This window comes from Carcharodon carcharias, chromosome 10 (genome assembly GCF_017639515.1).
Source record: "Carcharodon carcharias isolate sCarCar2 chromosome 10, sCarCar2.pri, whole genome shotgun sequence".
NCBI classification, from domain to species: domain Eukaryota; kingdom Metazoa; phylum Chordata; class Chondrichthyes; order Lamniformes; family Lamnidae; genus Carcharodon; species Carcharodon carcharias.
The window spans coordinates 101,017,691-101,030,404 of NC_054476.1; the positions used below are offsets into that span (position 1 = coordinate 101,017,691).

A 12,714-nucleotide genomic window follows, 5' to 3' on the forward strand; every position below is an offset into this window, starting at 1 on the left:
TCCTCTGAGTGCTGGAAACCTGGGAAGTCCCTGCCTTTGTCTGCCGTGAATCAGGCAGTGTGATGTGCTCTTCAGATTGTGATCCCAAGGCTACTCTAAAGCTAGGTCCCATCGAGGTGTGTGTCTCTGCGCTGGTGGAGGCTGTGGGTGAGTGCTGTGACGGGTCTTCCTTTAGGGTGTCATCAGATTCTTCTTCCGAGGTATCCTCAGGACTGGAGTCGAGGACCTGGGTTGTGGACCCCTTTGGCTGCTTCCCAGGAGCATGATGTTGGGCATTCCTCCACTAGTCTGCAACCTCTCCCTTTTGTTGTGTGCCAGCTTGTCCTGCATGAATAGAGATGGAGAGAGTGTAAGCAGAATGCCTGCTGGGCTAGGTGAAAAGGATGCCTGGTGAGTGGTGCCATTGGACGAGACGGGGACATGATCCGCAGGGCAGATGAAGGTGAGTGTGAGAGAGTGAATGGTGATGTCCCTTGAACTGGCAGTGAGTGATATCCCTGTGGATGTGTGATGGGTTTGTGAGTTTGTCAGTTGGAAGAGATGAGAAGAATGACTTACCCTGGTGGAACAGAGATCATTCATCCTCTTTCAGCACTGGGTGGCTGTCCTCTTTTGCAGGGTGTTGGCAGCGGGGATCGCCACTGCCACTGCCTCCTAAGCTGGATTGGTGTCCTTGCTCTTGCTTGTCTTAGCCCAGAGCGGGGGTAGAGGACTTCACGGCGGGCCTCCACTGCATCTAGTAGATGCACGAATGAGGCGTCATTAAATTTGGGGGCAGCATGTTTTCACCCTCTGGCAGCCATGACTTTCCAGCAGTCTCTTATCCATTAGAGAGTGCTAGCTCTGTGCAGGAGTGCCATTTAAATATGGCATCCAGACTACTGAAGGCCGGAGGTGACAGTGGGGTGGGTGAGTCAGAGGTCGCCCTGCCAGTGATCCGACGTGTTTCCTGGGAATATATTATTAATGAGGTGGGATGCACTGGGAACGTGACGATATGGTGCAAAAACCTGCCATTGCAGCCGGGGGCAAAATGTCTTTATTCACGTCTGCTATCACACATAGTTTAAATCTGGGATGATTCCACCCAGAGACTCTGCAAGGGGATAAAATACGTAAGTAGGTGGGCAAAAAAATCGGCAGATGGAGTATAATGTGGGAAAATGTGAGTTTGTCCATATTAGCAGGAAGAACAGAAAAGCACAATATTATTTAGAATACTGCAGTACAGAGGGATCTGGGTGTCCTTGTACATGAATCACAAAAACTCAGTACACAGGTACAGCAAGTAACTAGGAAGACAAATGGAATGTTAACCTTTCTTGCAAGGGGGATGGTGAGATTAAAAGTAGAGGGACTGCATAAAGTTTTGGTCTTCTTTAAGTGGGGATGTACTTGCATTAGAGGCAATTAAGAGAAGGCTTGCTATGTTCATTCCTGGGATGAAGGGTTTGTCTTATGAGGAAAGATTGAGCAGGCTGGGCCTGTACTCATTGGAGTTTAGAAGAATGAGAGATGACCTTAGTGACACATATAAGACCCTGACAGGAGTTTGACACGGTAGATGCTAAGAGGATGTTTCCACTTGTGGGGGAGTCTAGAATGAGGGGTAACAGTTTCAGCATAAGGGATCTCCTATTTAAGACAGATGAGAAGGAATTTCTTCTCTTAGAGGGCTGTTAATCTTTGGAATTCCCTACCCCCAGAGGGCAGTGGAGGCTGGGTCATTGAATGTATTCATGACTGTGTTGGACAGGTTTTTGATTTACAAGGAGACAAGGGTTATGGGGACAGGCAGGAAAGTGAAGTTAAGGTCACAATCAGATCAGCCATGATCTTATTGAATGGTAGAGAAGGCTCAAGGGCCAAATGGTCTACTCTTCCTATTTTTTAAGTCATAGTAAGGAGGTAGTTGATACACTGGATGGGCTAAAAATTGGTAAAGAGGAGGTATTAGATAGGCTGGCTGTACGTAAAGTTTATAAGTCACCAGGACCAGATGAGATGCATCGGATGATACTGAAGGAGTAATGGTGGAAATTAGTCTTCCAATCTCTTTAGAAACAGGGGTGATGCCAGAGGACTGGAGAATGGCAAATGTTACATCGTTGTTCAGAAAGGATAAACCTAGCAGCTACATGCCAGTCAGTTTATCCTCTGTGGTAGGCAAGCTTTTAGAAACAATAATTCAGGACAAAACTGTCATTTAGAAAATGTAAGTTAAGTAAAAAAAGCCAACATGGGTTTGTTTAGAGAAAATCGTGTTTAACTAAGTAGGAGTTTCTTGATGAAGTCACAGAGAGGCTTGACGAGGGTAATGCGGTTGATGCGGTGTACATGGACTTGCAAAAGGGATTTGATGAAGTGCTCCATAACATGTTAGAGCTCATGGTATAGAAGACACAGTGGCTTAGATGGATAGAATGGATAGAAAGTTAGGTGAGTGACAGGAAACCGTAATGGTGAATGGTTATTTTCTAATTGGAGCATTGTATACAGTGGTGGTTCCTAAAGGGTCAATGTTAGGACCACTGGTTATTTTGATATATATTAATGACCTAGAATGTGGGTGCACAGGGCACAATTTCAAAGTCTGTGGATGAGACAGAACTTGGAAGTATTGTGAACTGTGAGGACAATAGTCATGAATTTTGCCGAAAAAAGATTTTTTGTCATGGACTCTGAATGGTAGAGGCGTTGCCACAGAGAATGCACTAGTTGATGGTGACTGACAGTCAACTGCCAAGCATTGTCACCATCAACTGGTGCTTTCTTCATGGCAACACCTCTACCAATCAGAGTCCACTTGCCAACCAATCAGCACTCTCTTCTCATTTGGTATAAATATGTTGTTTCCCCAGACATTCGTATTTTCTTGTAAATTGTCCTGATGAGTGCAAGATGAAAAGCTTTGACAAAAAATGTCTTTTTTTCAGCAATACTCAAGTTCTGTGCTGCCAAACAAGTGAGGAATTTCAAGAAGGCACAGACACTTTGCCACTTGTCCACCCCTTACACCAGTTGAAATTTAATGCAGAGAAGTGTGAAGTGATTCCTTTTGGTAGGGATGATGAGGAGAGGCAATATAAAATAAAGTATACATTTCTAATGGGGATGCGCAAACTGAGGGACCTGGGGTTATATGTGTACAAATTATTGAAGATGGCTGAGGAAGTTGAGAAAGTATAAAGTTAATAATATATACAGGATCCTGGGCTCTATAAAAGCATGGCAGTTATGATGAACCTGTATAGAATGCTGGTTTCACCTCAACTGGAGTGCTGTGTCCAATTCCTTTCCCTTTGCACAATACTCGATTCAAAATGTTTCCTTGTTGGTTCTTTGACATACCACTCTCAAAAACTATCTATATGTTCCATGATCACATCCTCCACATTATTACTGCAAATTTGATTTACCCAGTCTATATGATGATTAAAGCCCTTCATGATTACTGTATTATCCTTATTACATGTGCCTCTAATTTCTTGATTTATATCCTGCCCTATACTGAAACAACTGTAATGGGGCTTATAAACAACTCTCACCAATGTCTTCTCTCCCTTGCTGGTTCCAAGCTCCACCCAAACTGATTCTATTTCTTGAAATTCTGGGCTAGGATCCTTACTACTGTCTCTAGCTCATTCCTCATTATCAGGGCCATTCATCTTCCTTTTACACTTTGCCTTTCCATCCGAAAAGTTAAGAATCCTGGGGCTGGACTATACGCTGAGGGAGGACTTCCAGTGTAAACTTGGGAGACGAGCCTGCCTCTACTTGGCCAGCCTCATCGCTTCAATTTTTGAGCGATGGCCCTTTAATTAATGAGGCGGGACATCTGTTCATTTCCAGAGGGAAGTCCCGCCTCAAAGAACTGCCAGCCAATTAGAGGCCAGCAGCTCTGCACCACCCCAGGATTGGTGTCCACTGCCGTGTTGGCAGGAGGCCCGGGAGGAAGAGGAACCATGGATACCCCCAAACCCAGGTACATATGGGATCTCACCAGGACCGGGTTGGCAGACTCTGACAAGATGGGGAAGGTAGGGGGTATGTTGGACAGGGCAAGTATGGAGAGGGCAGATGCAGAAAGGAAAAATTTTGGGAGGGGGCTCTTATTGGCATGGGGGCACAAGAAGGAGGCCCCCGTCCCCTTTCACCAACCAGGGTTAAAATTGCCAGGCTACAGGTTGGGCATAGGCCTCTCCCTCTTCATGTTAAATCAGAGCAACAGCTGGATAAGGCCCTTAATTGGGCATCAGTTAGCAGCCTAAAGGCCTCAATTGGGCCATGGGTGGATGGTCTACCCATGGCTTCCACAAAATCCTGGCTTCGACATGGGCAAGGGACCTGGTACCAATGGCAAAGCACCTCAATTTACAGGCCCACCTACCTGTTTTCCTGTCCGGGGCTGGACTGTAAAATCCAGCCCCTGGAATGTTTAGATTCCAGCCTTAGTCATTTGACAACTATATCTTCAGAATGGCTACCAGATCAAATGAATTATCTCCATGGGGTTGTTACTTTCTCTAATTTCTTGCAAATACGTCATTTGGAGTGAATTTAACTTTGACTTTTATGAAAAGGGGTATTTGGACAATGAATGGTCTAGCCTCTTTCAGGGAGATATCTGTCCACTGACTGATGTCTCTCAGTCCCTCTCTCTCTCAAGGAGATATCTGTACACTGACTGATGTCTCAGTTTCCTCTCTCTCAGGGAGATATCTGAACACTGACTGATGTCTCCTAGTCCCTCTCTCTCAGGGAGATATCTGTACACTGACTGGTGTCTCTCAGACCCTCTCTCAGGGAGATATCTATGGACTAACTGCTGTCTCTCAGGGAGATATCTATACACTGACTGCTGTCTCCCAGTCCCCTCTCCAAGTGAGTTATTTGGACATGACCAGTGCCTCTGTGACTTATGTCACAGTGTTATATGTGGCTAGATGGCTTTATGCAGTTTGCTTTCTGTTGCTCTTTCACTGACTTACATTGCTCCAACATTCCCGCCTGTCGACACTTGCGTAGCCGGCATTCTTGGCATTTTCTTCGCATGTACATATCCATCTGACACTGGCCGCTATTCTTGCATGAATATTGGGCGCCCTTGATCACACTGCGTCTGAAGAAGCCCTTGCAGCCCTCACAGCTTAGCACATTGTAATGGAATCCTGAGGCTTTGTCTCCGCATACACTACACAGCTCATTTCCCAACATCTTCGGTGCGGGACCTTTCTTACGTTTTGTTGGCTGCTGCTCCCCTGAGAGAAAATACACAAATAGGACAGACTCTCAGTGAACAGGTTACACACTATCAATACTACAGACTTTCAGTGAACAGGTTACACACTGTCAATAAGAGAGTCTGTAATTGAACAGGTTACACACGATCAATAGGACAGACTCTCAGTAAAGAGGTTAAGCACTGTTAATGGGAGAGACTCTCAGTAAACGGCTTACACACTGTCAAGAGGACGGACTCTCAGTGAACAGGTTACACACTGTCAATAGGAGAGACTGTCAGTGAACAGGTTGGACATTGTCAACAGGAGAGACAGTCATTGAACGGGTTGGACACTATCAATAGGAGAGATTGTCAATGAACAGGATACACAATCTCAGTAGCAGAGATTGTCACTGAACAGGTTACAGACAGTCAATAGGGGAGACTGTCATTGAACAGGTTACACACGGTCAAATAGCACAGACTCTCGGTGAACAGGATACATACTGTCAATAAGACAGACTCTCAGTGAATTGGTTATGTACTGTCAATAGGGGAGACTGTAAGTGAATGTGTTAGACAATGTCAATAGGACGGACTGTCATTGAACATGTTATACACTGTCAAAAGGACAGACTGTCATTGAACGGTTTACACACTGTCAATAGGAGAGACTGTCACTGAACAGGATACACATTGTCAATAGAACAGACTCTCAGGGAACAGGTTACGTATCATCAATAGGAGTGATGTCATTGAACAGTTTACACACTGTCAACAGGAGAGATTGTCATTGAACACTGTCAATCCGAGGGACTATCACTGAACAGAATACACACTGTAAATAGGACAGATTCTCAGTGAACAGGTTCTATACTGTCAATAGTACAGACAAACTGCAAACACGTTACAAATTTCAGTAGTACAGGCTGTCAGTGAACCAGATACACACAGTCAATAGAACAGACTCTCAGGGAACAGGATACACACTGTCAATAGGACAGACTCTCAGTGAACAGGATACACACTGTGAATAGGACAGACTCTCGGTGAATAGCTTACAGTCATAAGTGAACTGATTACACACTGTCAATGGGAGTGATGTCATTGAACAGTTTACACACTGTCAATAGGAGAGAAAGTAAGTGAAAAGGTTACACAATGTCAATCCAATAGACAATCACTGAACAGGATACATATTGACAATAGGACAGACTTTTAGTGAACAGATTACACATTGTCAATAGGAAAGCCGGTCAGTCAATGGGTTACACGCTGTCAATAGGACAGACTCTCAGTGAACAGGCTAGACACTATAAATAGGAGAGTCTGTCACTGAACAGGTTACACATTGTCAATGGGAGAGCCTGTCACTGAACAGGTTACACACTGTCAATGGGACAGCCTGTCACTGAACAGGTTACATATTGTCAATAGGAGAGTCTGTCACTGAACAGGTTACACACTGTCAATAGAACAGACTCTCAGTGAACAGGTTCTATAATGTCAATGGTACGGACTTCTAGTGAACAGATTACACAATGTCAATAGGACAGACTCTCAGTGAACTGGTCACATGCTGTCAAGAGAAGAATCTGTAAGTGAACAGGCTACACACTGTATAGAGGTGAGACTGTCAATGAGCAGTTTGGACATCTGTCATTGAATAGCTTACATACTGTCAATAGGAGAGGCTGTAAGTGATGAGGTTACACACTGTCGATATGACAGACTCTCAGGGAACAGGGTACACACTGTCAATAGGACAGACTCTCAGTGAACAGATTACATTCTGTCAATAGGACAGGCTGTCAGTGTACAGATTCTACACTGTCAATAGTACAGACAATCTGCAAACACGTTACACATTTCCGGAGTACAGACTGTTAGTGAACCAGATACGCACAGTCAATAGGACAGACTCTGAGCGAACAGGAAAAATAATGTCAACAGGATCGTCTCTTAGTGAACAGGATACACACTGTCAATAGGACAGACTCTCAGTGAACAGGATACACATTGTCAATAGGACAGACTCTCAGTGAACAGATTACACGCTGTCAATAGGAGAAACTGTCAGTGAACAGGTTACAAATTGTCAACCGGAGAAACAGTCATTGAACAGGTTGGACACTGTCACTAAGAGAGACTGCCATTTAACAGGTTATACACTGTCAACAGAAGAGACTGTCACTGAATAGGTTACACACCGTCATTAGGAGAGACTGTCATTGAACAGGTTACACACTGTCAAGAGGAGAGACTGTCAATGAGCGGTTTCGGCAACCGTCATTGAACAGATTACACACTATCAATAGGAGAGACTGTGATTGAACAGGTTACATATTGGCAACAGGAAACTACCACAAGCTGTCATTGAAAAGGTTACAACTTCAATAGGACTGTCAAGTGAACCGGCTAGACACTGTCAATAGGACAGATTCTCAGTGAACAGGTTACACTCTGTCAATAGGAAAGACTCTCAGTGAACGGGTTACACACTGTCAATAGGACAGAATGTCACTGAACAGGTAACACTTGGTCAAGAGGAGGGATTGTCAGTGAACAGGTTAAAGACTGGCAATAGGAGAGATTGTCAGAGAACAGGTTACAAACTGCCAATATAAGAAATTGTTATTGAACAGGTTGGACACTATCAATGGGAGAGACAGTCATTGAACAGGTTACACACTATGAACAGAAGGGACTATCACTGAATAGGTTACTCACTGTCAATCGGAGGGACTATCACTGAACAGGAAACACACTGTCAATAGGACAGACTCTCAGGGAACAGGATACACACTGTCAATAGGAGAGACTCTCAGTAAACAGATTACACTCTGTCAATAGGACAGACAATCTGCAAACACATTACACATTTCAGTAGGACATACTGTCAGTGAACCAGATACACACAATAAATAGGACAGACTCTCAGTGAACAGGATACATGCTGTCAATAGGACAGACTCTCAGTGAACAGGATACACACAGTCGATTGGACAGACTCTGAGTGAACAGATTTACACACTGTCAATAGGAGAAACTGTCAGTGAACAGGTTACTCACTGTCAATAGGAGAGACTGTCAGTGAACAGGTTACAAATTGTCAACCGGAGAAACTGTCATTGAACGGGTTGGACTCTCACTCAGAGAGACTGCCATTTAACAGGTTATACACTGTCAACAGAAGAGACTGTCACTGAATAGATTACACACTGTCAATAGGAGAGACTGTCGATGAGCGGTTTCGGCAACTGTCATTGAACAGGTTACACACTGTCAATGGGAGTGATGTCATTGAACAGTTTACACACTGTCAATAGGAGAGACTGTCATTCAACAGGTTATACACTGTCAAAAGGAGAGACTGTCATTCAACGGGTTATACACTGTCAAAAGGAGAAACTGTTAGTGAATGGGTTACACACTGTCAATAGGTCAGTCTCTCAGTGAACGGGTTATACACTCTCAAGAGGTGATACTGTCAATGTTCGGGTTCGACCTCGTCAATAGGAGAGACTGTCATAGAAAGGATTGGACACTATCAATAGGAGAGACTGTGATTGAACAGGTTGCGCACTGTCAACAGGAAAGACTGTCATTAAACAGGTTATACAGTGTCAGTACCACCGGTTTTCATTGAAAAGGTGGCACATTATCAATAGGAGAGATTGTCAGTGAACTGGATAGACACTGTCAATAGGACAGACTCTCAGTGAACAGGTTACACTCTGTCAATAGGAAAGACTGTCACTGAACAGGTAACACTCGGTCAAGAGGAGAGACTGTCAGTGAACAGGTTAAAGACTGGCAATAGGAGAGACTGTCAGTGAACAGGTTACAAACTGACAATAGGAGAAACTGTCATTGAACGGGTTGGACACTGTCAATGGGAGAGACAGTAATTGAACAGGTTACACACTATGAACAGAAGAGACTGCCATTGAATAGGTTACACACTGTCAATCGGAGAGACTCTCAGTGAACACACTGTCAATAGGACAGACTCTCAATTAACATGTTCTACACTGTCATTCGGGCAGACCGTCTGTAAAAATGTTACACATTTCAGTAGTACAGGCTGTCAGTGAACCAGATACACACAGTCAATAGGACAGACTCTGAGTGAACAGGATACACAGTTTCAATGGGACAGTCTGTCATTGAACAGGTTACACCCTGTGAAGGGGAGTAACGTCATTGAACAGTTTACACTCTGTCAATAGGAGAGACTCTCACTGAACAGGATACACACTGTCATTGGGACAGACTCTCAGGGAACAGGTTTGACACTGGCAATAGTTCAGATCATCTGCAAACATGTTACACATTTCAGTCGTACAGGCTGTCAGTGTACCAGATACACACAGTCAATAGGACAGACTCTCAATGAACAGGAAACACACTTTCAATAGGACAGACTCTCGGTGAGCAGGATACACACTGTCAATAGGACAGACTCTCAGTGAACAGGTTACATACTGTCAATAGGAGAGACTGTCAGTGAACAGTTTATGCACTGTCAATAGGAGAGACTGTAAGTGAACAGGTTACACACTGTCAAGAGGAGAGACTGTAAGCGAACAGGTTACACACTGTCAAGAGGAGAGACTGTAAGTGAACAGGTTACACACTGTCAAGAGGAGAGACTGTAAGTGAACAGGTTACACACTGTCAAGAGGAGAGACTGTAAGTGAACAGCTTACACACTGTCAAGAGGAGAGACTGTAAGTGAACAGGTTACACACTGTCAAGAGGAGAGACTGTAAGCGAACAGGTTACACACTGTCAAGAGGAGAGACTGTAAGTGAACAGGTTACACACTGTCAAGAGGAGAGACTGTAAGTGAACAGGTTACACACTGTCAAGAGGAGAGACTGTAAGTGAACAGGTTACACACTGTCAAGAGGAGAGACTGTCACTGAACAGGTTACACACTGTCAAGAGGAAAAACTGTCCATGAACGTGTTGGACAATGTCAATAGGAGAGACTTTCATTGAACAGGTTGCATACTGTCAGTAGGTGAGACTGTCATTGAATGGGTTATGCACTACCAATAGGATCGAGTGTCATTGAACAGGTTGGATACTGTCAGTATGAGAGATTGTAATTGAATAGGTCACACACTATCAATAGAAGGTACTGTCATTGACCAGGTTAAATTTGGCAATACGAGCAACTGTCATTGAATGGGTGGCACAATGTCAACAGGAGAGACTGTCATTGAAAGGTTTCGCACTAACAATAGGAGAGACTGTCACTGAATGGATTTGACACTGTCAATGAGAGATTGTCATTGAATAGGTTACATACTTGCAATAGGACAGTTTGTCATTGAACAGGTTACACCCTGTCAATAGGACAGACTGTCATTGAACAGGTAACACCCTGTCAAGGGGAGTGACGTCATTGAACAGTTTACACACTGACGATAGGAGAGACTTTCACTGGACAGGATACGCACTGTCAATAGGACAGACTCTCAGGGAACAGAATCTACACTGGCAATAGTACAGACCATCTGCAAACACGTTACACATTTCGATAGTACAGACTCTCCGTGAAGAGGAAACACACTTTCAATAGGACAGACTTTTGGTGAACAGGTTACCTACTGTCAATAGCAGAGACTGCAAGTGAACAGGTTACACACTGTCAGTAGCAGAGACTGCCTATGAATAGATTACACACTGTCAATAGGAGAAACTGTCAGTGAACAGGTTACACACTGTCAACAGGAGAAACTGTCCATGAACGGATTGGACAATGCCAATAGGAGAGACTGTCATTGAACAGGTTATGCACTACCAATGGGAGAGAGTGTCATTGAATGAGTTCGATACTGTCAATATGAGAGATTGTCACTGAATAAGTTACACACTATCAATAGGAGAGACTGTCATTGAACAGGTTACACACTGTCAAGGGGAGTGACGTCATTAAACAGTTTACACACTGTGAATAGGAGAGACTCTCACTGGACAGGATACACACTGTCAATAGGACAGACTCTCGGGGAACAGGTTCTACACTGGCAATAGTACTTACCATCTGCAAACACGTTACACATTTCAGTAGTACAGACTCTCAGTGAAGAGGACAGACTCTGGGTGAACAGGTTACCTACTGTCAATAGCAGAGACTGTGAGTGAACAGATTACACACTGTCAATAGGAGAAACTGTCAGTGAACAGGTTACGCACTGTCAACAGGAGAAACTGTCAATGAACGGATTGGACAATGACAATAGGAGAGACTATCAATGAACAGGTTACGCACTACCAATAGGAGAGAGTGTCATTGAACAGGTTTGATACTGTCAATATTAGCGATTGTCACTGAATAAGTTACACACTATCAATAGAAGAGACTGTCATTGAACAGATTACGCACTGTCAAGGGGTGTGACGTCATTGAACAGTTTACACACTGTGAATAGGAGAGACTCTCTGGACAGGATACACACTGTCAATAGGACTGACTCTCAGGGAACAGGTTCTACACTGGCAATAGTACTGACCATCTGCAAACACATTACACGTTTCAGTAGTACAGGCTGTCAGTGAACCAGATAAACACAGTCAATAGGACAGACTCTCAGTGAGCAGGATACACACTGTCAATAGGACAGACTCTCAGTGAACAGGTTACACACTGTCAATAAGAGAGACTGTCATGAACAAGTTACACACTATCAAGAGGAGAGACTGTCAGTGAACAGGCTACAAACTGTCAATAGGAGAAACTGTCATTAAATGGGTTGGAAATTGTCAATAGGAGAGACTGTCGTTGAACGGGTTGCACACTGTCAATAGAAGAGTCTGTCACTGAATAGTTTACACACTGCTAATAGCGGAGAATGTCATTGAACAGGTTACACACTTTCAAGAGGACAGATTGTCAATGAACGGGTTGTACAATGTCAATCGGAAAGACTGTCATTGAACATGTTACACTCTGTCAATAGGAGAGACTGTAACTGAACAGGTTAAACACTGTCAATAGGAGAGATTGCCGGTGAAGAGCTTACAAACTGTCAAAAGGACAGATTTTCATTGAACAGGTTAAACACTGTCAAAAGAGAGACTGTCAGAAAAGAGGTTATGCACTCTCAATAGGGCAGACTCTCAGTGAACAGGCTACACACTCTCTGTAGGAGAGACTGTCAATATTCGGGTTGGATCTTGTCAATAGGAGAGAATGTCATTGAACGAGTTGGACGCTGTCAACAGGAGACTTTGTCAGTGGACAGGTTATATACTGTCAATGGGAAAGACTCTTGGTGAACAGGATACATACTGTCAATGGGACAGTATGTCAGTGAACAGGTTACACTCTGTCAATAACACAGACCCTCAGTGAACAGGTTCCACACTGGCAAAAGTTCAGACCATCTGCAAACAAATTACACATTTCAGTAGTACAGGCTCTCAGTGAACAAGATACACAATGTCAGTAGGACAGACTCTTACTGAACAGGTTA

General features: G+C 43.9%; 1 protein-coding gene across 2 annotated transcripts in view; it reads right to left on the reverse strand.

The window, feature by feature from the left end:
• The window catches only part of nr1h3 (nuclear receptor subfamily 1, group H, member 3), a 130,798-nt gene that overhangs the window by 88,866 nt on the left and 29,218 nt on the right, over window positions 1-12,714 (reverse strand). For both annotated transcript variants that reach the window (XM_041198409.1, XM_041198408.1), the window contains exon 3: window positions 4,992-5,261. In XM_041198409.1, coding sequence (XP_041054343.1) covers window positions 4,992-5,261 — 270 coding nt within the window. The remainder of the gene's footprint in view (window positions 1-4,991; window positions 5,262-12,714) is intronic.